This window comes from Helicoverpa zea, chromosome 12, assembly GCF_022581195.2.
Source record: "Helicoverpa zea isolate HzStark_Cry1AcR chromosome 12, ilHelZeax1.1, whole genome shotgun sequence".
NCBI lineage: Eukaryota > Metazoa > Arthropoda > Insecta > Lepidoptera > Noctuidae > Helicoverpa > Helicoverpa zea.
In genome coordinates this window covers 2,349,290-2,376,678 of record NC_061463.1, presented here as the reverse complement: position 1 = coordinate 2,376,678, position 27,389 = coordinate 2,349,290, and the positions used below count along the sequence as shown (strand labels likewise).

Here is a 27,389-nt window from a genome sequence, read left to right as displayed (position 1 = left end):
AATAATGGAGTAAGAACTTGTAAAAAAAATGAGAAAGTCTTATTCAAAATAACTTTATTTCAAAATACCATATAAAGTACCATAGTCAGAACACAAATCAGAAAAAAAAAACAATTCCATTGTGTAAAACATAAAGCTGATCACAGATTAACTAAAAATGACTTAAGTGAGTAGGTAAGCTGCATTTTATAATTAACATCTATCACAAAATAATGAACTACAAAAGGCCCACCATAATATGAAGATCACAGATTGTACATAATCTAGAATTTCTAGAACCAACCAGATCAGTACTGTAGGTAGACCCAGTCCATAAATTCATGACAGAGGTCTTAACTTACAAGGTTGATATCAAAATAAGATTGTCCATGGTGCACCTCATGTAGTTCCTTCCTTTGCATCTACTCTACAAAGGGTTAGCTTCTTGGGACTATTGAATGTAATTCATAATATTAATAAATATATCTTAAAATATCACAATATCAACAACTACACTACCACAATACAATGAACATTTTGATTATATTGTATTTATAGGAGCTGCATAACAAGTGTGGAAGGAGTTTTTTTATATATTTTATTCTGGCTATTGAGTGAACACTGACTTTAAAACAACATTGCATGGTTAAACGCAAAATATTAATTAGTAACTTTGAAGGAGTCAATACCAACAATTAAAAGAAACATAGTTTAAGAAATCTTCCACACAATGCTGGCATTCTAATAAATACAATCTACAACACAATACACTTATTTTCAGACTTATTACATAATTTTGCATTCAGATTCAAAAGTAATCACAGTGACCGCTTAATTTACTGCGACGGATAGAACTTTGAAACAGTACTTTAGGCCTAACAAACCTTATACAACAGTTTAATTTCTGAAATGAGCTTGCAATACCCTTACAATTTATTATTACATGCAACTATCAATGTGTAATAAAATATTGCTTTACTTATCTATTAGCTGCACACCCATTTACGAATATAGTTTTTGAATCTACGGTTTAACTACTTAATATTGTGATAGAAGTAGAAATACTGAGTTAGGGCCACCGAGTTTGACGAGGCGATGTCTTATACTACTTGTGAAGACGTAATGATCTCGTCAAATTTTTGAATATTTATTCAACTAAGTTGACTAACTTTCTAATAGACTATCATGGATATAATTTTATTTAATGTGGTGATATGACGTGGGGATAATCTCAAATCATTAATGTGCGTATTAAATGCAAGCACGTGGTTAAAAGCAAAGTCCTGGTGATAATTTTGTTAGCCATTGGGTTTTCAAAACAAAGGAACATTTTTTACACAGGGTCATATAGCCAAGACGGTTTTTCTGAATTAATTGGTCATAATATTAGTAACTTGGCCATTTTAAAATTTCAACTAAATTACATAAACCATTTAAACATAACAAACAACACACAGATAAATACCGATTACAACACACTTATACTGATATAATTTTGGTATTATCACATAACTTTTTTTTTCATATGTATTAAAGCCTTATTTTTAACTAAATTATAAGCATTAAGTGCGTGCGCAAACAAAAATGAGTGAACAAATTAAAACTCTTAACATAATATGCTTATAACAAACAGCTAGTTTACATGTTTTTGGTCACATTCACTGGTAGTGTTGCCATCTTTTAGAAAGTAAAGTTTTAACATCATGCCTCATTACTACAAACTTTTTCCTGTTTTACCCATTCGTCAAGGAAATGCCCAAGCATGGCAACACTTAACTGGCTGAAAGTACTTATGGCTTATAAAAAACAAGTTTTCCTACTGTACTACTTGTAAATTGTTGCTACTTTAAAAAATCCAATATGAATAGAAAACAGCTACAATGGAACACATTGATTTATCAGTGATAGTTCACAAACCATAGTAATTGTATATGTTAAAATGATTTACTTAAGCCATAGTCATATGAAATGAGGAATTCAACCCTTCATTTATAAGTTCTTATATTATTCACTTATCATAGTTAATTTTATAGAAATTAGTATGATTTTGAATATATTCCTAGTAATGTGTAGAGACGGCCGAATAATCAAGTATTGTATAAGTAAATATGTAGTTAGGCAGCTAACAAATGCCTCTTCCTTTTTAAATATACTCATTATAGAGTAGATCCTTGATAAATGCGTCTAAATTAAAGATACTTACAAATACTTTCATTATTTAGCCGTTCATACTACACAGATACATATTCATTTCATATTTGAAAAGAATTGATAATATTTCGAAGTAGGCTTCATGCCCGAGATCTTTGTCAGTCATTGATATTTTAAAAGTAAAGGCTGCATTAATAGTTTCCATTTGATATAATATTTATATGAATACTTCATGAAGCACCAATGCATTATGAATCGCATTAAGTTGGTATCTCTTAGTCAGATTTATCAAACTGCATTTTTTCTATATTTTAGATGAACTCTCTTAATTGTACGTATAAATACTGGTTTTTAGACACAACACAGATTACTATTGTTCAGTATTTATCATAGCAAATGTGAATATTTCCTCATCACAGTCAGAATACAAAAGGAGTCACGTGATTGGTTGATTCAGTTTGCTCGTCACTGCATCAACCGCAACATGTGGTCAGGCGCCTTTCTTAATTTGAATTTCCCTGTTATTAAGAACTACTTTTCTCTACAAACCTCATAGCAGCTTGGTAGTTAAAGAGTCCTGTCGAGATCTTTAAAGTGAGAAGAACTTGAGGAAGGCTGCGGGAGGGACGGGGTGCGGGGGGAGAGGTCCCCCGGCCTCTTTGAGTCGCTCGCGGTACTCGGGGCACTGGTCGGCGATGCACGGGTGGCCGAGCGAACGCCAGAACAAACACTTACAGTGCCGACATAGTGACAAAGTTTCTGCATATTGTGCGTCTTCTCGAAGACCGTACATCCTGAAAAATGGAACATATTTAGCAAAAATTATCTCAGACATCCTTATGAGTCAGTCCAACCCAGACAACAACAAAAAGTCTGGTAAAATTTTGAGTTTTTTTTTGCTTGTTCTAAACTCTTTCCTAATGAGGACCGTGGACGTAAGAGATTTCAAAATTATGCTATGTAAATTATGTAATCTAAAAGTGCCTATCATCAAAAAATAACTTCCATCTACCTTTACCTACCTTCAACGTAATTTATGTGTAGGTACCTAATTCAAGAATACTGCAATAACTTTTATCGATATCTCCAAAAACTTACTTTCTAAGCTGATGGAAAAGCTTCTTCCAATCGAAGTCTTTTTCATCAACGACTTCGTTGTTTTTGGCCAGCGCCGCGTCCGTCTGCTGCTGAGTGAAGTGGAAGTTCACCAGCTCGCGCCAGATGCGCTGTTCGTTGCATACCGATGCCATCACTGTCCATGCTGACGACGCTGCCTGGAGATGGATAGGGAATTTTTGATGAAGACTCTTTGTGGAAGGTAGATTTGGAACCTCAGACAGTTGTGTGGATTTTAAAATTTAGGGTTAGTGGTCATAAGGAAGTTCATACGGGGAGTATATAAGGGAGTTCATAGAAGATGTAGGTATATAGGGAATTTCATAAATAAATGTGATGGTAGTGGGCATGCTCACAGTGCCCATTACGGTAGATCCTCCTTCGGTAGTAATATTCAAACAAGTAAGAGCCAAAAGAGATAGATACCTAACTAAATAGATAGATTACAGACATAGAAGATAGATAACTAATCATATTATACTTACATCTAAATCCCTGTGATCCGATATCCTTAAAAGTATCTCCCTGACACACTCCTCAGGCAAGTCATGGAGTTTAGGCACTACCTCTGGTCCCGGCTGTAAACAAAACGCTTTGTTATTCGGACATGCATCTTGTTTTAACTGCTAGCGTCCGAAATGGCCGCCACATTGAGTGCTCAGACCATTTGGAGCCACGCCAGAATGCCCTTAACAGAAAATAGCTCTAAATGAGCGGTTCCCCGGCGATTGTGCAAGACAGATTGTCCAATTGCTGTCCAAAATAAACGGAGCTAGACTGAATATGCACAATTTATTTACCAACTTGGCTTTAAAATCTTCTACGGTTGTGGTGCTTTTCTTGAAAGTTTCCAGAAAGCAAATTTAGGGGAGGTCGCAAAAATTTTGGATATTACAAAAAAGTTTAGTTTTCAGAGGAAGGCAGTGCTATGTTCAAGTTTGAACGATTTCTCAAGTAGAGCAACCTAATTAGTTGTGTGAGATTTGTCAGCCATTTACTCTATCATTATTATGCTGACTGTTTATTTCCCCTACCTCCTGTATCCTAATACTGTTAGCGATGCGGTTGATCCTGGCGATGGCGTGGTCGTGGTGTCCCCACAGCGCGCGGGAGCCAAGCGGCCGGCCCCAGCACGACCGCTTCTCCGACTCACGCGCAGACGACACCGACATTACTAGCGCGCGGAGAGCGTTGAGGTTCTGTTTTGAGGTTGCCACTGGAATATATAATAGGAGATGAAGAACGACTGTCATAAGGAATGTCATGGGAAATATTTTCATAAAGCACCAGAGAAACCATACACATCTATGGTTCTTAAATTGAAGGTATATAAAACAGCTCATGCGCACTTGTAGCCAAGTTAGCTATTTTGATTTGGGGATATTATGTTTTTTACACCCGTGTAAAAAGTACATCAATTGACAAGAAAGCTAATAATTCTTTTTGCAAATGTAGCTTATCATCATCTATCTCATTGAAGAATTGTGTTTAGGCACTCATTTCCAGACAAAGAAAGCCCAAAATTTGAAAATCCCGCCTCACCTTGATCAGCAAGCTGTTCCAACATAGACAGCAGCAGTTTCTGCGCGGCCCCCGGCAGGTGGGTGAGCCTCTGACCCCCCACCAGCAGCTCCAACAGAGCGCAGATGTAGTTGAACCGACGCACATCGCGCACGGCTGACGAGAAGTCTAGACGTCGGACAGCTTCTGATAGACCGTTGAATCCTGCGATCTGGGATACATAAAAAATATCAAAATTTGTTGGAATCATATTAGGAATAGACAGATGTATTCCAGATGTTAAGCTTCACTCGACGCCAGAGTGAGAACTTGAGAACTACATAATGAGACGGATTTCATACATAAGGATCTAATGTGACTATGGAGTGCTCACCTCTCTAGTACATTTGATTGTGATGTGACAATGTGGAGGTATCCTGTTCACTGCATCGCTTGTGTTCTTATCACTGTCTTCACCTTCTGGGGACCTGTGAACAGACATTACATAGAATTAGAATCACCACAACGACCGGTCCTACATTTAACTCTTAAGATATTATGAAATGTGCCCATGTAACACAGCACGCATCATTCTAAGAACCCTTCGATATTCAAGCCATTTCCTGCCATCCTTTCCGATACAATAAGAAAGTTGACCTTATTACAGAAATAGGTATGAGAACCCAATTTATTCCATATCACCCTAATAATACGTATTATCGGTTAGGTAAGTAAAAGCGGTGTAATATGAAGACTTAATTCACATTTTTGCGCGAAAGGACAACATAAATAGCTTGGGGATATCGGATAGGCATCCGAAATATATTCTGAGCAAAATAGGTCAGTAGTAGGTACCTAGTTCGTTTAGCGTGACCCATAAAATATGTCCAGTTTAATAGACCGATGACCACGATAATAATCCATTATTGTAGGGGTCTTGGAATAATGGCCGGCTTAGAGTCATCGCGCGCAGTGCCTTTGTATTCGCTTACACGAAGCGTTCAGTTGCAAACGAAGAGGCATAAAATAGAATTGTTTCCCGAATAAAGTCGTAACATTTTAAGCATAGCATTACCAACCGAAATAAATATTCTGATAAAGGTACAAGTCTTTCATCCCTTTCCGATTAAATAACAGATAAATCTCGGTTACCGATAAGATTCCCGAGGGGTTTCCATCCAACTTATTCCTCTCTTTTCCCGATATTTTCGTGGTCCATTTCAAGTGATCTAACCATCGGCATGCATGTAACTTTTACTGAGTTTATTATCCGAACATAATTTAAGAAAATGAGCATGTTATGTGCATAGTTTGGAAGTAATCTAGTGACAGGAAGTAGGAGCAAGGAAATTGCTTTACTTGATATAAGTTGGGAACATTTGAGTAATGATATCATGATTGAGCAAAATATTGATGGATGAGACAGACGGGAACGGGAAGTAGAAGAAGAAAATGAAATACATAATTCACTGCCTGCTTCAAGATCAATTATATATGATCTGGAACAGGTATGAACTAGAAGAAAAAACGTGTTGTAGAGCTATCACTTTCGGCCTAAGCTGCTTATACGAAAACTGCATAAAATGCTGACCCGATTTGAATACTGTCAACTTTCCTAGCGTTGCAAAAACTGTATCGCTTTCATGCAATGCCCGCAGCTTCTATCGTAATTGACAATCTAGTTACAATAACCATACCGTACCCCGTGGCTTAACGGCTGTTTTTATCGCGCATAACTATCGTAAATTCTTTTTATTATTAATAATAGGTGTTCGTCACATTTTTGCTCTGGTCATTAGAAAGTTCTTTTACGTAATTGACAGCCATATTGACTTAGAAATCTGTTTCACTGGTCTCATTAGTGTGTGTAAGTCATAGTTTAGAAGTTCATTGGATTAACCGAATAACATGAGTGTGCAGATCAGCTCATAAAGTTTCTAACTACCAACTGTTTGCTTCAAGCACGTACGATGCTTGATGAAAATCCGCGCTTCCATAAATTGTCGTGTTTGCGTTCTTGTCAAGAGGTGACAATAATTACAAAACTTCGAAGTGCTCGTTTGCTTAGATGTATGCAGTGTGCATATGTATTATCACGCTCTCTGCACTTAAGAGGGTCGCCACTAACGAGGGGTGTTACTTAAGACTTGATGCCGCAAACACCGCACGCTGCTGTTACGTAGGCACGCAGATTTCTAAGCTTTATACGAATTGACTTCCTTGCTTTTCTGATTGTGGACAAGTTTGAAGCATAAACATCTAAACAATCGCCACAGAGATACTTTTGTCGTAATGGAAAAATTTTGTTTTTTCAAAATTCAATTTCATATGTGTCATGAAAAAACTTAGGGACTGCTCCCCATTAGACGTACTGAGAACGGTTTACTTCGCGCTCTGCCAATCCGTAATACAATACTGCATGCGTATATGGGGGAGTGCCGGAAAGAGCACCTTCATTACTCTGGAAAGAGCACAACGAGCCTTGATCAAGGTAGCTTTAAAACTACCTTTCAAATTTCCCACGGACTCAGTATATGAAAAGTTCCAAGTACTGAGGGCCCGCCAACTGTTCATACTTAAGGCCACGCTCGTCACCCACACCCTTGTCAAAAAACGCGCTGCCTATCAAGACATACTTAGGAAACGGGTATATAGGATTCCTACTCCAAACGCCACCTCTGAACTTGCTAGACGTTGTTCACAATTCTCACATGCAAACACATACAATAAAGTCAACAGAATTTGTAACTTAAGGGACTGTACCTATAATATGTGTAGAAAAGAAAATAACAACAGCCCTCCTAAAACTGTCGTATACGGAAACTGAAGCTCTGTTGTAGCACAAGCTCACTCACAACATCAACACTGACTTAACACACCGCACACCCTCACCACACACACACACTACATCACACATTCCCTCACACACACTCCAAACTAGCACAAAAGCCCGAATACTTCACCCTGTTTTTTAAGTAAATTCTATACGTACCTAATTAAGCCCTTCCCTAAAACTCTGTTTTTACTTAATTTTTATATGTACCTAAAATTTAAGTCCTTCGCTAAAACTCCAAAGATACTATGTAACTTTATAATATTAAGACTATCGCACTCCGAGCCACAAGACACAAGCTGCGCTTAGTTTGTGGCTCAACGACAACGAGAGCCATGTAAAGTTACTTTCTGTGAGTAAACATTTTTTTTTTGCCTGCTCTAGCTTCTATCGAAAATCCTCGACAACGTGATCCATTTCTCGATTTTCTATCACATAAATCTGACGCCGCGAATGCCACATAACCGCTAAGGCTACGTAAAGAAAGAAGCCATCTTTTCAATCGTCGGACAGACGCCCTTCCCCGGAAACTTTAGCAAATGGCTGTGTATTGTGCTATATGATACTATTGTGTTGTTGCTACGTCATGGAATGAGCCACCTATCCTAATTGATATTACCTCTACACGTAATTTAAAAAGTAACGTTGTCTGCTTTAAAGAATCACGCTACAAAATCTGAACAATCGTGGTCAAAGCGAACCCTAGGTTAATTTTTATCAGCTTAATTGGACGTGTTTCTCTAGTGACGCTTAGTTACTAGATGTAGTAAGTAGGTAGCTTCATTTCCTACAGCGAGGGTAAGCTTAACCACAAGAACTAATTTATTTATCACGGGCGCAGTCATTCGTTTAGACAAGCTCGTTAGTCTAGAGTGCTAGCCAACCTTTGGGAGTCCTATTCTCTGGTTTGTTGATAAGTCGGTTTATTCATCAGGAGTGCCTAACGGTCAGTTTGGATTAATGGATAGTCTGGATAGATGGATGGACAAACAAAAGATACACGATTCATATCACGATTCTTCCCCTAAGTAACAAAATTGAGGAAGCCTGATTCGTGTTACGCCTACTTTTTCTAGATCAATACCGAGTTTAAAATAATTCATCTACCTAGACTACTTACACGAAAAAGCGAGCAATGTCGCCGTTAATTAAATTCTCTTCTTATAATAATTTGTTTCCTTAACACGTACCATTACTACAACATATCGACACAATAACATATTCAGATGCGGGAACAAAACGTTACGATTTCTCCTCAATTCTCAATTGAAACGCTGTCTCGGCTCTAATTTTCGATAGCTGTATTGTATGCCACGAAATCGTTATTTATTAATTCACAACATGCAATGTACCTATTATATTTTGGCTGTGTGAATACTTAGAACCGGATCTTTCTAGAATAAAAGTACTAGAAAAGTTTTAAAACAAAAGCCTTTTGTGATTGCCTGTCTATACCTAGTTTTTTGGGTTATAAGTTAGTGAATGAATAACTTTCAATGTTGCGACAAGGAAGCAAAATCTTCCGACTCAAAGATAAGGCCTAACGCAAGAACCAATAAGGCCGCATCAGCATAATATATTATCTTACATAATACAGCTTTATAATAAAAACAAGAAGCCCCTTCTACGAGACTAAGTCATGATCTCTTGCATTTTCTATGAGACGGTCGACTTACTACATTCGTGTAACCAGTTTTGGGAGACCTCTTGAATTCCTTTCAGTTACGTCTCTGTGTAGCAAGTTTAGGAGAAGAGGAAGGGGGGAAAGGACCAAGTTGTGGTGGTCTGGTTTGAATGGCAGTGCAATAGCGTAGGTCGTTGACGTGGGATCAGAAGATTCGCTTTGCGTTTGGTAAAACGGGTGGATGTTTACATGGTACAAGTTTGTTGGTAAACAAAAGACCTGTATTGGAGAATGTAGCACAAATATCAGTCATGACAAGAATTTGAGAAATTACTCCTTTTCAGTTAATTTTGCAATTCTTGATGCCATTATAATTAATGTAGGTATAGCCGTAATTCCAAATTATGGTTTTGTGAAGATTTTCGATTCTCCTCATAAAAACTTATTCTTAGCTAGCCCTCGCTAGAAATAGCGACTAAAATATTATTTTGAACATAAACCTCTGAAACCAATCTTCCATAAAATTTTATATATGTATCATACAATACATCACATATGAAAGAAGGCCATCTAAATAAAGAGAAAGGATTCCGAAATAAACCATTTTATTTTGCTCCCAAAGTCCCGACACGAAGTGAAAAATCCGAGACAGATGCAGCAAGCGGAGATACGGTTATAAAATGTAATAGACGTCTTGTAGAATCTAGGTTATTCGACAAACATATTTTGCAACGATGAATTTTGAGAATACGTGCATCATTATCAGATACAATTTTCGGTATGGTATATTTTTTAAAGGAAAATATTATGAAAATTAATAGATGTCGGCAAGAAATTTCATGTTTTAGGGGTTTACCGTTAAAAAGAATTAAATTATGCAAACCTATCGCAACTACCAAGTAGGAACGTGATATTTTAAAATCGATGCGAAACAAGATTTGCATACGTTTACGGCTACGTCAATACTGGTGTCATAATTGTCAGCTGCGTAATGCGACATTAATTAATCGCATCACTGGTACGCGGGAAAGCGGACGACAATTTCACTGTCGTTGTATATTATTTAGGCTGATGTAATTGAGTCCACACTTAGCGAAAACGAAAGCTATCGCGTGCGAAAATCGTGAACGCATGAAAATGGAACGCAGCCGAAAATTCGAAGTTTTAATTGGCTATCTGGAGAGCATGATAATTCATAAATGGAACAGTGGATGCAATCAGAGGGCTAAGAACGTTTTCAAAAATAGAACGGCGGAGTTAAATGTGTTTATGAACGGCCATTTTTGTTGAGCTGTTGTTTTAAGATTTTACTGGATATTGGGAGTTCTAGATACATTGGTGATGTTATTCGAAGCGGACAAGTTGTTCCTGGAGATTCCGGGTCAGCGCGTGCAACGTTCATGACAGGCAGTCGCGTGAAGCAAGAGGCGCCACTCTAATGCCATTTTGAATTACAGATTCGATGCAACAACGTTGAAAGTGTTTCTTTTTGGCAACGATTTATTGATGTCGAACACGAATTTTTAGTGGAGCTAGTATGTAAAGTTGGCTTTGAAATATTGAAACCATTTTCATAGGTACATCATTCATGGTTTCATGGGTATCATTGTTATATTGTGTTTACTTTCTTTTTCTATTGAGCATAGAATCAAAGGATTGGGCTATAAACCTGATTTGTGTGCATGTTATTTACCATATTCTAGAATCTAAGTAACTTTATATTACTTACTAAATGCTATGCTCAATAAAAAAATCTTATGATAAATCATTTGTTTAAACGACCCATGTTCTCTGATTTACATTGTCTCTCCTCCGAGCCTTTTTTCCAACTATGTTGGGGTCGGCTTCCAGTCTAACCGGATTCAGCTGAGTACATTGTCTAACATGTAACGGACCAAATAATTTCTACATCAATACCTTTTCTTATGTTACCATAGGTAATATAGGTACTATACTAAGATTCACTACGCTAGCCATTGTGTCTACAATCACAAAGTAACAGTTGACGCATTGTTTGATCAATGAGACCAATAGCAATGAACTCCTATTTTGTAATCGCATAGCTCATAGTGCCATCTGCCAGGTATTTGGCTTAAAGCCAAATATTAATTAAAAATGTCACGACTTTTGTACTATGACATTAATTTGTAGCTGAAATGTGCAAGTTAAATTTTATTACTATTCTTCATAATTTCTAAAGAGTAAGTCCGGATGCAATGGTACCGATAAAATGTCAGTTAGTTATCCGACAGTAATGCTATCTGTAGTTAAAGGTGCTTTTACTTTCTGAATTGCCAGACCTTGATAGACCTGTGATGTGAATCCAAAAGTTATAGTTTATCTGTTATATAAGTTTCTGATCAGAGGCATTATCAGTAAACGGTAAAATTGACCATTAACTCTTTAAAAGTTTTTTTTAACATACTATAGACAATTACCGCGCCAATCAAAGGTCGGATTGCACCTTTATTTATTGCACACATTTAAACTAGGATCAAGTGCATAAACTGCCGTTTCACAAGGCCGAATCAATAATAATAAAAGTTGAACTTGTGGCTATCCGTCTATGTCACGAGACGCAAACCAAGGTCATGGACTATAGAAATTGTTTGTAAACATTGCACAATGATACTTAATTATGCTTTTGCTCTAATTGATGACACATCTTTTCTATAGCACATTATAAACAGTAATGTAGGAAACTTTATGGATGGCTTGGTTTTTGACATACATAGGAACTTGGTTATTGATAGTAATTTATTTATTTATTTAATAAGTACAGTGACAGACTACAGGTTAAGACAAACAAGAAAAAACAACAGCATACAGTACATAAATCTGAAGTTCAATTATTCCTGTACATAACATTCAAGGATTAATATGCTTCGTTAGAGACAGTAAAGTTGAAGTACTTAATATTAAGAAGCTAATACATGACTAAAACAATTAATTACAATTAATAATGGTGCCTACTTGAAGGACAAAGACGCATAGAATTTTTCTACTAACTACATTTTAGTTTTTTGCCAGGGTATACTTACGTACACTATCAAAGGTCCAACCAGTTCATAACACAATCCATACATAATTGAAGTTCATTCACTGCATCACATAAACGCAAATCCCAAAAAGATAGAACATCCATTTAAAAATAAAGTCCGCGGCCAACAAACCAGAATCAATAAAACCTCTTTGTAAGCATAAATCATAATTTCATTCGATCAAACAAATAGGTCCAATAAGAAGAAAGGCAATAGTCCTATAGAACATAAATGGAGTTGTATTGTGAATACTGGGCTCTGAGGCCAGGGACAGGCCTCGTACTTCTAAAACCTTGACCTATTAAATGGACGAACAGTTGAGGCCAGACTGCGGAAGGAAGGGTGCTAAGTATTTATAGGCCTTTGTAGTCCTTTTTAGAACATTTTTAGTAGGCATATTTAGTAGGCAGAATAATGCTAGAAAATATTTTTTTGAAAAAAATAAAAAATGTAACTCGAATAAATGTGGGAGTTTTGTGTTAACTCGTGTGGAATATCGAAAGGTGAAATGTTACTCATTAGTTCATTAGAGCGTACAAATATATTACGTTCTCGATCATTTTATTTCATAACTGAAATCCATTTTCGAATTTTTCTACGCCTATCTTTGAATATTTCATCGAAATCCTGCTACATATACACGTACTTATTAAGACTTGCTAAAACATTGTTAGAGAAAGCGAAGAAACGAAGAATAGACAAACAGAAGATTCAGTATCTTCATACCAATTTTCCAAACCAACGACTTATATTATACTATGCATAATTAAGTTTACCTCATGAATATTTTCAATACGCTCCCTAAATTGGTTTTACCAGAGTTTGATCACAGTTTCCTTTTAATCGCTGTTTCATTAAAAAGTATTACATTTTGCTTTTGAACCTTGGACTGAAGTTTTGTACGTGACGAGTTGAATGGCTTCCATAGACAATATTTTTTCCAATAACGCGCTTTCAATCAATTTAAATTGCCAATGAATGTGAATTGTGCGATTCGGCGCTGTCAAAATTTGCAAGTTACAAAAATCATCCTGATTTTTTATGTCGTCGGATTTTTTTAATAAAGGACGTGAAAATATATCATTTAAATAAAGCCTTATTACATTATATCTTAGAATGAAGCTGCTTATTGATTGACTTAATAAACTTAAATCTCTTTTTAATATGTGGTAGAATTTCCCGTATCCGGTAGTTCTGAAAAAAGAGAAGAGGAGAGAATGGCTGTCAAAACCTTCCTTTTATAAAGCTGTAGACGAATTTCTAATGAATAATGAAGGACATATGAGGTATGCAACTTCTAATAATATATTATTAATTATTCCGCTGTATAGTACCTAAGTCCATAGTAATAATATTTTCCGCTGTTGTCTTATCCGGTACAATGGCGAAATGTTACTCAGAAGTAATTCCTACATAAAATCTATCAGATTCTCAATCAAAACAGACACTCTGATAAAGTCACAACGAATGGATAGAAAACATACAATGAACGCCGAAAAATAAAGGAAGACTGATGACTGCAGTTCTTTCGGCTCCAATGAATCAAAAAACATATTTTTGTAATGCTCCAATCATTTCTTAATTAAAATTAATGAACCGTGTACCCATTGAAGACCCAACCATAACGATGTAGCGATATAAAAATAACTGAGTCATAAAAAATCCTTTGAACTTCGTGACTTTTCGTCCCACAACCATTTCGTACGTGACAGTTGAATTTAAAATTTAGAATTTGGAACACCCGACCATAGACAGTTAAATAGTTACAAACAGCCGACAAGGCAAACATTTCTCCCTGAATCGGCATCCTGGCTTTTTGCCAAGGATGGTCGGACAACGACCAACCTTTAATCACCCCTCGCATAGACGTATCTGAACGATTATAAACTGTTTCATTCCCGTTTTAGAAGTTAAAGCTCTTTTATTGCGTAGCTCTTTAGATGCTATACATGACTGGATGCTTTGGATGCTAAGTCTGTTTCGGGAGCAATTTTCTTCCGTGTCTATTTCGAAAAGCGAAGCGACATTACTCCCCAGCGGGGCCCAGCAGGGCCAAGGCCTGCCGGGGCTGCGGGTTGTTCGAAAGAGATACCGCGGCCCTGGTACATAAAAGGCCTATGACGGAACACGACGATTTTAGTCAGTAAGAGTCTGACACTCCCTCACCGCTGCTAACCCACAGCGGGAGGGGTCATTTGATGATTTTACGTCGCTAAAAAAAAAAAAAAAAAAGCGACATTACTTAATGGCTTGCAATGTGGTTACGTTGCATGTTGCATGCCAGTCGTTGCTTCGAAACGTTTCAAAACAATGGAAGGCAAAGACTTCAAACGCTGATTGAGGATAGATAACACTTTGCTAAGTCTCGCGACGTTGCGATAAGATTTTGTAATTAATTAAACGAATATTTTTGTGACTCATTAAATAAAAACTTGATCCTAATTGGCAGTCTCTAGTTAATCTTGACTTTACGTAGTTCAACTTCTTTGGGGATTGTAGCTACAAGCTTAAAATAGACATCGCAAATATTGATGGCACTCTGAAAAACTTTATCACGCCATTCTCTACTTTATAAAACGAGAATTTCAAGAATTGTTTCTCCTTTGTTTTTGTGTTACTTTCACATTTTCTTTGACTCTTGTTTTGGAAATTTTAAGCAACCATCAACATTGTTTCTTGGGCGACACTATCGTTTAGTAGACAAAAACATTTTGACGAGCTCCAGTTACAAGACTTTCTCTGGGAAATATTGTCGTTTTGACAATCTGATGCGTATCGCTTCGTAGCATTATGAGGTTTCAATGTGCCATTGTTCGTATATTACGAAATAACACAAATTACGATTGAAGTACCAACAACACGCTATAACGATACTAGGGCATGCAATACCGGTTAACCGGTTTCGTTTTTACCGGTTAATCGCCCATTTTTGCGAGTTTTAAATTACCGGTAAAAATAATATGAAACCGGTAATTTACCGGTTTTTACGTTTTTCTGATAAAATATAGCAATTGTTCATTTAACGTCAAATCTTTGTTATGTAGCCTGAACATAATGTAATGTTGCGTACATTACGTATTGTAAGAGTGTTAAAGTTGCTGTTTTTTAGGAAAGTAAACTTGTGTGTCCTTAGCTATCTCTAGGTTAGATACACATCTTCTTTCTCATCTTAATTTATAAAATCTAAACAAATTGTATTCATTCGGTTATTCTGTTTTTCCTCATAGCTGTCAGCTCATACTAGGTACAAATGTAGCTAATGCTTATTTTACCTACTCTATGACCTTACTGAACAAGGGCTTTTACTTCACCACCATGCGGACAGCTCTGAGGACACGGTGGAGCATACAGTCCAGGTGTACACTGCCTGGGAAGGGTACCGCCGTGTTGTCGTCGAGGCAATAAGCAGCGGCGACCTTTCGCGTCCTTCCCTGGTTCAAGCCATGGTCCAGAGCTAGAGGGAATGGGAAGCCGTCGCCTCCTTCTGCGAAGTAGTCATGCTCGAGAAGGAGACGGCGGAGCGATTGCGTGTAGCAACTCTCATCCCAGCCGCTGTAGTGGACCAGGAAGACACCACGGGCGACAAGGGTCAAGAGACGACTCCCGGCCACCGTAGGCGTCGGTCTGTGGGCGGTGAGTTCGGGTGGCTCATCGTTCCACCGTCTGCATAGACAACAGACCAGTGTCAGCAGCGCGCGTTGTTCCACGGGCTCCTCAGGGAGATGTCAGCAAGCTCAGTGGGGCCCAGCAGGGCCAAGGCCTGCCGGGGCCGCGGGATTGTTCGAAAGAGTTTCCGCGACCCTGGTCCATAAAACGCCTACTAAAAAACATGGGTTTTAGACAGAAAGAGTCTGTCATTTGATGATTTACCATAAAAAAGGGCTTTCACTTCAATGAAAAATATATTTTTTTACGGTAATTCTTAGCGTTTATCCCGTCTTGTGACGGGCTCGGCTTTCCGTATCTTCCTTCTTCCACTTCGCTCTATCCTCCTGAATAGACATCTTCCTCTTCGAGTTCGCAGATTTTCATGTCATTCATTACGACACTCAACCACCACGGTTTCGGCTTGCCTTTGCGCCTTTGACCGGGTATATTGAGATTGAGTATCACATTAACACTGCCGATGTCCTCAGGTCACTCCTTTTTACATTTTCGTACCATCGCAGCCGTTTCTCTTGCATTTTGTCGGCGACATCGCGTACGGATGGTACTGACTACTGACATGTTTTTTGTTACGGCCCACGTCACAAAAAACGTTTACCACCTTATACTTTGCATATTTATTTAGGTTTTGCTTTAAGGCTACCCAATCTTATTGTTATAATATCACATTTTAAAAAAATTACAAAAATTACCGTTTTACCGGTTTACCGGTAAAAATATTTTTATTACCGAATTTTTACCGGTAATTTTTGTTTTACCGAAATTGCATGCCCTAAACGATACACTCTCACTTTTAATAATAAGTTACAATGCTGGTAGACATCTTGAACTTTTTATGTCGAAACAATAGCATCACGAAATTGTTGCTAACATTTTTGAAGTTTGTATTGCTCTTGAGATTAATTCAAAGTTAAATCCTCTTTACTGGCTTATAACAGCAACCGTTTGAACTTGGCAACTTATCTACTCTCAAAACTTTACAACTTAATCGCCACCCTGAACTAATTAACTATTTTTACCAGCAAAAACATCAAAGGTACCAGTAGCTCAGTAATTATTGTTGTTTGTACCAACACTTCCGCAGTCTGAAAATAAACACAAGGGAATCAAAAGCACTTTCACTCTCTCCCACTTCAACTAATAACCCTAATGATGACACATGAATACAAAATTCAACCTTATCTGGATAACATTACGTTCATTTTAACTCATTAGGATTGTAACTTGATGCAACTAAGTGCAATAGATGCAGAGTCTATACGAAATGGTGTGATTGAATTGTCTTTTGAAATTGGTCGGTTTGTAATAATGTGATGTCGGTTGATTAGTAAATGACAGCGGTCTCCAACCGAGACATTTCCGTTTCTTGTTAGAATTGCGACTATTTGCTTTCGAAGAATTTTATTCCATGAAGGTGTTGCACAGGGTAAGGTTGGTCATAAATATCCACAGTTTATAGGTAATTATAGCTAATTAGCTGGAGAAATAGCAAAAGCAGTGGCTGTAATTACAGACGCACCTAGGTGTTAATTTGTATATCTAGTAGATTTCTTGATACTAGAACCTAGATCAAGTTTAGATAGAAATAAAAGTAATCAGCTAATTTACTAGTAATAAAAGAAAATGGGCAAATAAATAAATCCGTCGCTGGAATACTAATGAAGGTCCCAGAGGAATGGCAAATGTAATCGAAAACACCATTCTGAAGACTTAGGTACTATTGGAAAACATTATCGACAATACGACAATTTGTTGGACAGAATACGAAGAGTTGGGACTTGGAGCGAGTTTTCCGCGTCAATTTATTCAAGACATGTCAAGTCAATTTGTTTTGGACTTTGCTAGAAGCTGAATTGGAACACATCAGACACACTGACACCAGAGATGTCATTATAAAGGGTTCTAATCTTTTTCTTGTAGGTATGTTATCTAAGTTCTGTAATTTAAAATAAGTAGCTGCAGCTGCTTAAAAATAGTGACGCATGAAGCTATAAAATCTATTTTAGGATCAAATATATATCCTCGTGGTCTCCTTAAAGTCCAGTTTTATTTTTCACAAACTACTAAAACTATATTTTAATAGAACAATGGGAGTGAGCAAGCCATAAATACCTAAGCAGAAAACTACTGGTAATTACAAAAATTAAGAAAGCTTCCGAAGAAATAGTAGCTTGATTTTAAGTATTCCATTGACTAAAATATCTGTAGAGGATCCACTTAAGGTTTGTAATTTGGAAATATAATATTAATTTGCATGCTTTAAAGATGATTGCCGATCTTCTTAACCTCATCATTATCCCACAACTATAAGAAACTAATAGGTGTAATGTTATAGTTAAACAGAAGGGATGATAAAGAGGACGGTTGTCATGATTATTAAAATATAGATGAGGTCGATGTCAAGCATCGCGACACCCTATCTGAGTTGGCTGCCAAAGCTACAAGACCTATATTTGAGAACATAATATCACGAGACAGAAGGTACTGTGTATATGGAATATAATACAAGACGATGTTTCAGAAAACAATTTGATTTGAAAATGAGTTAAGGCTCTTAGATAAAGATTTTCAAAAGGGCTTGGCCTTCACATAATTTTTTTTGAACATTTAACTTTTCAGAAAGGGAAACAGCGTTCATTATTTTATGGAAGAGGGATTTTTATAGGAATTGATATGGCGTGTTTGCTTTCTAAAATAGATCCTGGCATCCGTCAAAGCAACTTCATATACATCGACGATCTAATTCTGAACAGATATCCTATTGAAGCTTCTAATTTATGAGAAAAAACTCAAATAATGAAGTGTTAAAGCTGAGTTGCATCCGCAGATATTACTCAATAGTTTCCTAACGAACTTCGACCATGACCCGCTTGTGAATTCTAGGATAGATGCGAACTTCACAAGTCTCTACATGTATTATGTCTATTATATTATGTTTGTGTGGTAATGTACGATCATTTGTCCCAGATTTCATGTCATGTGCATTATATGCGATGTTGTGCGACTTGAAACTGGCAAATTGAGGGTCCTATACATCACTCTATGATCTTTGAGGATCATGATTAACATATGAAAGTCATGGTGGAGTTATTCAATAGAATTATGCCAATTGGATAAGCACTCTTTTTTTCCACCAATAGTTTTTAAATCAGATTTTTCTTCATTAAAACATCTACAATCTACAAAGCTTACGCACTGAAGTTAATCTATTTGTAATTAGTATTCTCGTCTTCTAACAACTGTCCGAAAACTAAATACCAATGTGTCAATTGTCAAGGTTTTGTCCAAAAAGTTTTTTCATTAAAGCTGGGAAAAGTTGTGATTAGTTTTGTCACGTAGGACAAATAGACGAGCGAGCGAGCCAAATAACGAATGTCTAGAAAGACTAATTGTATATGAACTGTGGTATTGGAAATTGATGATGAAAAATTGTTTGACAATATTTCAGTTTCAGAAATTGTAGCTAGTAAATCACTGGCCAATATTGTAACTGGCAGTTTCATACATCACACTTGTCAAGGCGCAATAAAAAACATATTTCAAGAAAAGTAAAACAAAATAATTATAGCACTCACTGCTGGTGTAAGATACTAACTTAACCCATCATCAAGTTTGTAAAGTTCAAGTCTGTTTCAAAGCTTCTGTTGAACTGGCTGCCAAATTGAACTTGATACAACTTCATTTGTTGTCTACAAGTTTCAATCAAGACACTGATTGCTATTCACAGAAATAATAGTTACAGAAAAGATGCTGATATAAAGATTTTCATCATCTTCATCCCAAGTTTTACGTCAAAGCAAATACGAGACTATTTATTTCGCTTTCTCTCTTCAACTAACGAAAGAAAGGAGAAGTATTTATAAAATATCCGAAAAGATCCCACGGAATATAATGTTATGGATATTCGAATAGTGTTTTGGTTGCTGCACCTGAAGACGAACTCATATTCAAACTGATAATAATAGGTAGGCAGAGAAATGCTCTCATGACATATAGGTACATTAGTTTTATTTAAACTTTCCTCTATTTTTTAATATAGGGTGCCCAGTGCATGGAGGTATATTTCCATGCACGATACTGAAACCGTTTCGTCATTAGATAAATGAATGCCCTTTTCCAATAAATCAATTTCATTAACTTAACAGTTAAAGAACTAAAAGCTTACCTAATCAAGATTAAAGCAACGAGGGAGCCCAAAACACTGAGTATCCAAAATGTGCGCCTTCCATAGCATTATCGGCTTTATTCTCAAGTGTTATAGTTTCAATTCCACCAGCAGTTTTCCAGAAAGATAATCTGATGCATTAGATATCAGTGCAATTCCCTAAATGGCTAACTTTAACCTTTTCAGTGGGTGTGGTAGAATCGAAGAATCCACTAAAGTATGGGTGCGGTTTGTTTTCAACTGAAGTTATTTGGGCAATTTGTCTCTGTCCTTCAAATCTGATGGCGTATCAAGATTTAAATTAATAGTGTCAACGTCAGATTCTTTTGTAGAAATAAAATAGTAGAAGGCAGTTCAATCGATCTGCGTTAATGGGTATTGCAATATCGTTATTGATGATGCCAATAATGGCCGCACTTTTATGAAACATGCTATTTTTGCAATTTGTAATAAACTGATGTTTACAAAGAACAAAGAAAAATTGTTACGTTGATTAGATTTTGTAAGTAACGATCTTTTATTGTTTCTTTTGCACAACGTTTTTATTTAGTCTTTTATGATTCACTAAGACATAATATAGTAAATGAGCAGAACACATGTCATCTACGTATTGGCGTTCGTAAATGATCGTTAATTGCCAAACGAAGAACCTAGAAGACGATCAGTTAGAATAAACATCGAATATAGGCAAAGACTGTATGTATATTATGATGTGGCTTTTGGCAAATATGCTTACATCTGGGTATATGATGTCTATGATAGAACACGTTTCATTTGACGGAGTTTCTAAACTAAAATATTTTTTTATGATGGCGACCAAATTCACAACGATGCTCCTAAAGTGGAGCACAAACATTTTCAAAACTGCAAACTGTATTTTCCCGAAGTTAAATAAATCTAAAACTATCCTCAAAAATATGGCACTAAAATGCACGCGACAAAACCGAAAAATATTTTTAATATTTCCAGTTTGCTGCTCATTAAGTATGCCTGCGAAGCGGGTTGCTCGTGATTTCAGCAAAATTTAATTCTACCAAATATGAAATCTAATTTTCAATTTCAAACTACATAAAAAGCAATCTAAATGTAACGTTGCTCCGTCTGAGATTCGCCTTACAATGCAATTTAGAGTTCAACAAACGATATATTTTATAGCCAAGAACTTCGTAGGCGTCTCTGCGTCTGCTCTCTTATCTTGTGAATCATCTGTATCTCGTGTTTACTTCGTGTGTTTAGGTTCAATAAATATTTCTAAATCTGCATGTTAATAGCTGTTTTCTTCCGTGACATTATTTCCAGTTTTGTTGTCTTGTGTAGACCTTTGTTCGTTTATAGTGACTGTTGTATTGAACCTTAGCTCCTTCTTCGTATATTGCGGAATAATGTTTGGTATCCGCTCGAGTATTTGCGGAACCAGTCCATTACGATCCAAATTCGGGATAAGGCACCTAATTTGTTCGAGTTCACCGAAGCATGATCCGATTTCGTTCGTATCGTCAAGTTAAATCTATGCTTCTAGTTCGTATTTCATGAGCTTAAATTCGATTTTCAACTAATTAGCACTCGAATTCCAGAGTGTTTTGGTCCTACTTCAAACCCTTGAAAGAAATATTGATGTCTTGAAGCTGAGTCCAAAATTAAACCGTGTTTACTTTACGAGCACATTACAATAAAATAAAACAGTACCACAGTTAGTCAGAGGTAAATGAACTGAAGCCGTTGAAACATTCAGCTAAATGTTTACCTTATTTTCTGCAACGCTACACTCGCACTGAATTATTTCAACAGAATTCATTTTAATTTTCACATCACACGATAATAGAAATTTCAGTCGAACATGTTCCAGTTTTTTATGATTTCACCGATTTTTTCCGCAGTACATTTTCACAAATCTCTTTTCGTGACTCGAGATATTTCTTAGGAAATGTGAGGATATCATTTACACCCTCTTACGATGCTCTTTCAATATAGCCATGATGGTACTTTTTAAATAAATCTACAAGAGTTTTGGCTTCCTGCCAACTTTCATAGTAAACCGTAGTGAGTAGAATGTTCTGCTTAGCTGCCAATAGATATATCATCTGTGCCGTTTGTCTTATGAGCGTCTGTAGCTGACGTTTTATTGATTCATCATTTGCAATATAATGATCATGCAATAGTTACCGCACTCAAGATAGATTGAAAGTACTTAGTTAGGCCTCTTACTGATTGCTGTCTAGACTACTATAATTACTCATCCATCACTAATTGAATTTAAAAACAAGTCGTCTAGAAAGAAAAGGTAATTTACCGACTGTATTATTGGAAGAAATGAACTTGGTATCAGGTTTCAACCAACAAGGGATTAACTGGCTTCTACAAATACCAAAGCGGACAATAAACCTAAATTACAAACGTTTGCAAATAACTGGCTACTGTATTGGTCAAACATGACTATTATTGTAATTTGCTTTGCATAAACCGGAACGACTGGAGACATAACGACGACTGTACCAACACCAACAGACATTTGGGAAATGTTACGACAAATGTAAGTTTTAAGACAATGGTAATGGAAAATCATTTGACAACTGGGACCAAATCCAACGACTTTACAGTACAGAATGGTCCCACAAATAGAAACGATGACAGAATAGAAACTAAAGTACAAGACAGTCTCAATCATCTGCAAGCATAACTGCAGTAAACGCTATACGATTATCGTGCCCACTTTCTAATTCCCGACCTGCAATGCAACCCAGTATTTAAATGGAGCTGAACTGTCGTCTCATAACTGGTACGATGTTTCAGATATGAAATAGTGAAATTTTATTATTGAAATATCGGATGTTGGACTTGTTTTGAGATTATCTGGTAGAGACGTTGTGTCTATGTAAGGAATTGTAATTAAATCACATGTTCTATGGGTTGAAACAGAATTGATAACTCAGGATCATGATGAAACAGTTTCAAACAGCAATTTCGAAAGTTTTGCTCCATCTAAAGTATTAAATCAATGCATAATCTGTTAGCAGTTTACGATCATAATCAATTCCAGCAAACACGCACATCTGTGCCTGCGTAGATTTCAAGTCTACAAATTGACACTAATTCGATCTGAACCTCGAAGCAGTGGGGTGTAGGCCGTGCTTTGAAGTCTGACTGGTATAGAGACTTCATTATATGTATTGCGAAGATACAGATAAAGGTTTAGGCAATCTACATATAGACATTAACAAAGAAGGTATAGTTGCGAAAACTTAGGTCTGAAATAATATCCTGAATGTAGCTTCATTTACATCAAAATATGATACTCATTAGACGGAAACGGGCCGGTCAGGTGGTCGTAAACGATATGCATTCTGCACCAAGTTATGCTACCGATGCAGCTGTGAACTAAATGTGTTACGGCCGCACAAGTCTTTATCTTACATTCTAAAAATTAAGTGGACAAAATACTATCTTTTACAACAAGCATATTTGAAATAGATGTACTTGCAACGAAAGCATGTAAAGGATAAAAGGTCACAGTTGACTGAATCGTTAGAGGACGAGAGGTCAAGCATTTAAGGTGTCCTACGCGAAGCCATTATGCACAAGCCGCACCCTAATTCTACACATTTAACCTTAGTGGACGGGTCAGCAAAGAAATCAATGAAAGACTCAGAGCTGATTGAGCAGAAAACTTCTAAAGTGTTTTTTTAGGGATTGCAAAAGTAATGTCTGGGTTTTTTGTTATTGTTAGACTTCTAGGTACAACAGTTTACGTGACACCGGTACGCACCCCAAAATTCTCAAGGACTGTCTGGCTAACCCCTTTTATTTGTTAACACCCTTCTAGTTTAACCGGTTAGGTGTAAGACAAGATCGTGATTCACGGTGGTTTAGTATTTACAAGCTGTTTACGAGCCGTTAGTGCTAATATTAGAGTATCTAAATATAGTTTAGTAAACTGGACCGCTTTGGTTCCGGAATCGCATATTATGGAAGATCTTTGTCACTCAAAGAGTTGCATGTCTTTTGCATTGTTTGAGTCATAAAAGATTAAGTGTACAAAATACAGGACATGAAGTTGGTCGGAAATATGAAATATAATTTGCTTAATAGAGCAACAATGTAGCTTAGGTACAGTATTTGCAGATTTCACTGATATACCAATTTCTTTGATCTGAGCCAAAATATGTAAGTTTCGGACTGATTTATAGACAGATTACGGGCGGTTAGACTGGAAGCCGACCCCAAAATAGTAGGGAAAAGGCTAGGCAGATGATGATAACTCGATGATATTGCGAATGTCCATTTAGAACACTATTTTTTTTGGACAGCTATTTCAGTATTTCTCAAACTCAAGAAACCTTTTAACAAAAAAATCTTAAAGGATTTTAAAAATAATCTTTCTCTTTCCTGTCGGGACATGTTTTGAGGCTGGTTGAGTCATCCGGATCCTTTCATCACCCGTGGGCGGACCTTTTTGGGATACACTTATTAAATGTAGTGATATTTGTAGCTTATTTTGTATTAAACTGTCGTTATGGTAATGGCGTGTCACGAGTGGTGATTGAGTCATTAATTAAAAATTTAATAGGATTATAAAAACGTACAGGCGATGTAAATATTGGCCCGAATTTAGTCCAAATATTTTTTTTTAACTTCCAATAATTAAAAGGACAGGCAATGTACCTTTCCAGTTACGGAAAAAATTATGAAGAAAAAATCTTTGTTTCCTGGCGGAGAAGTTGTTTATATAAATATGGTAACAATAAATAAACCACATGCGTTAACCGGTTTAGCCTGCCTAGTTGTTTTTCCTTAAGGTACAATTATAACGATAGTGTATAAGATATCGTAATTCATAAACGTATCTTTACTGTTGCAAAAGACTTGTTCTATAAATAGGAATAAAGACCAGTTAAAAATAAACAGCAAAATGTTCCAAAATAAAATCTAATACATCAAAGTCTATCCACCATTTGTCTAGCTTTTCACTTAAAACTATCTCGAGTGTTCTAAATACTAGCCAAAGAATATATCTGTCGGCCAAACAAATTGGTTGTTCATGTTGAGTCGGAATTTTTCAGTCGAGTGGTTTGACCTGAGCTGTACATTTCAGCCTGACCTAGATACGGCCAAAACTTTTCTATTCGGCCACGACTTGTTTGTCGTTTCTATTAAATACTCGTTCTTCTTAGTCTATGGAATTTGGTTCCGATTTTTTGAATACGGAAATAGAATTTAGAATTCGAATTTATTGTTATCCCAAAAAACCTTGTTGCTTCAAATTAAGAATATAGGTTTGATTTATTTCGATATCGAAATCAAAACCTACACATAGAATTCTTCAATAAATTACTAGTTTTTTTTTGTTTTAGTCCTGCCAGTTGGAGCTTCTAATTAGGAATATCACTTTGAGATAACAATATAATGAATCGTATTAAACAATTGTTTCAGTGTTTGAACCTATTATAAAAGTTATTAGACAGTTTAACAATTCATCTTTTACATATTATTATATTTTATAATTTATTCCTCATGTTTCATTGTTTATTTGTTTAGGAAGTATAAGTTCCGTGTTATCAATCGACCTATTTTCTCGATTTACGAGTCGATGCGACACTGATAGAATATCTGTAAGTATGATAGTTTGACTCATGTCAATATTATGAATATGTAAATACGTATTGTTTTTAGAGCATTGTAGAGATAAGATTGCCTACTTTTTGTTTTAGTAGTCTTATTTTCCTTTCGAAGGCATAATAATATTCTGAACTATATACTTACAGATACAGTATATATAGCTAAGTACAGGCTGTTGTTGTTGTTGTTGTGTTATAGTTAAAAAGATGACTTGTGTGTGTTAAAAAGATGGCGCGAGATCTTTAAGAAATAAACATTTTATTATTTCTACTATTCTACTATTCTATTATTTCTACTATTCTACTATTTCTATTACTATTAATACTTACCTAATGAATTATAGTACTGTTGTTGTTTCTTAGGTATATATAAACGAGCTTTGTCGCTTTAAATAATTCCGCGCATAAAACTAAGCTATGGTAGTTACGCTATTTATCTAATAGGTCGTAAAACGTGTGAGAGGAGAGTGGGCGACTATTATTTTATTACTAAGGGGTTTTCCGTGAGTAAAAGAAAATCTTCCTAAGTAAATAAACCTACTCACTCACTGCATTGTAAACAGGCACGTCGGTACCTCTTACAGGATAGTAGATAGGACTTAGGTAGGACTTACGTACCTGCCTGTGTAGGTACCTACTTACCTATCACTTAGACATCTTTGAATATTAAATTAGTTAAGTACCTAGGTAGGCTACTGCTAATCTTTGAACCGAAGTGCTTTGTTCGTGAAAATTTCGGCTACACTAGAGAGGTGCCTATCTATCTACAGTTAGGCAAGTATACGCAAGTATAGCTATATATCTAAATACATATGTATACGCTTTCTTCGCTCGCGGTTCAGACAAACCAGGCGAAGGACTCACACACACGCACGCAGGAAAATCAATAACAGAACAGCGTTCCACAACAGACAACAGCTGATTTAACAAAATATAACAAACTACGAATTGCAAGTTTGTTTCATTGGTTTAGTTTAGTGACGAAACTTTATTTATTCTAAGATGTATAACTATATATTTATAACATGCAAAATATATCTAGATCTAGAAGATAGGTAGGAAATTAGTTGCAAACGAACACTCACCACGATTTCTGCTGACTATCATCAGCATTATTAAAGTTAGTTATAGCGGCATATCTGCAATACAAAATAGCAATTTCAACAATCACAATAACACTACAAAATCGAGCATTTAAAGGTAATTTTTAGCGCACTAATGTTAGTTAAAATTAATAAACTAGGCTCTTGTTATTTCGTTGCGTTCAACTAAATGCGAACAAAGGATTGTGTTTATTTTGCAACGCAACTCACCTTTGAGCGGTGCACTCTAGTACTTTCTTCTTTTCCCATCCTTCTTGAGTTTTCACCCATTCTTCACCTGGTGAACGCCAGTCTTTTGAAATAAAAGGCATTTTTGTAACACAAAACACAACAAAGTTTAACACGAATAGTGCGCAACCGTCGACTCGCACAAGCTAACGTCTGCAACGCGAGACGGGATTTGACGATTTTGACACGAAAAGTGCGAGGTTGCGAGTTCGAGCCGATACAAATGTGTAAGTGCGAACGAGAAGTCTTGTTTAGAAAGGGATGACTGCGCGCATGGCTTTTGTTTTGTTGATGAAATTGAAGACGTCATAAACAGCTGTTTATGCTTCAAACTGCTCTACATGTAAATCTGTTCTTATTGAACCTTTAAT

At 36.3% G+C, this 27,389-nt stretch overlaps 1 protein-coding gene across 2 annotated transcripts; it reads right to left on the bottom strand.

Annotated features, from left to right (window-relative positions):
• Nucleotides 1-37: 37 nt before the first annotated feature.
• LOC124635435 (F-box only protein 32) lies at nucleotides 38-27,389 on the bottom strand. 2 transcript variants are annotated; one of them, XM_047171317.1, is made up of 8 exons: nucleotides 27,001-27,389; nucleotides 26,773-26,826; nucleotides 5,141-5,234; nucleotides 4,789-4,978; nucleotides 4,281-4,462; nucleotides 3,732-3,824; nucleotides 3,229-3,404; nucleotides 38-2,924 (listed from the first exon to the last, which is right to left on the bottom strand). In XM_047171317.1, the coding sequence occupies exons 1-8, from the start codon at nucleotides 27,099-27,101 to the stop codon at nucleotides 2,720-2,722; spliced, it is 1,095 nt and encodes a 364-aa protein (XP_047027273.1). In that variant the 5' UTR covers nucleotides 27,102-27,389; the 3' UTR covers nucleotides 38-2,719. The 2 variants fall into 2 exon arrangements, with proteins under 2 accessions (XP_047027273.1, XP_047027274.1); XM_047171318.1 differs by lacking the exon at nucleotides 26,773-26,826 and having other exon boundaries at nucleotides 27,001-27,388.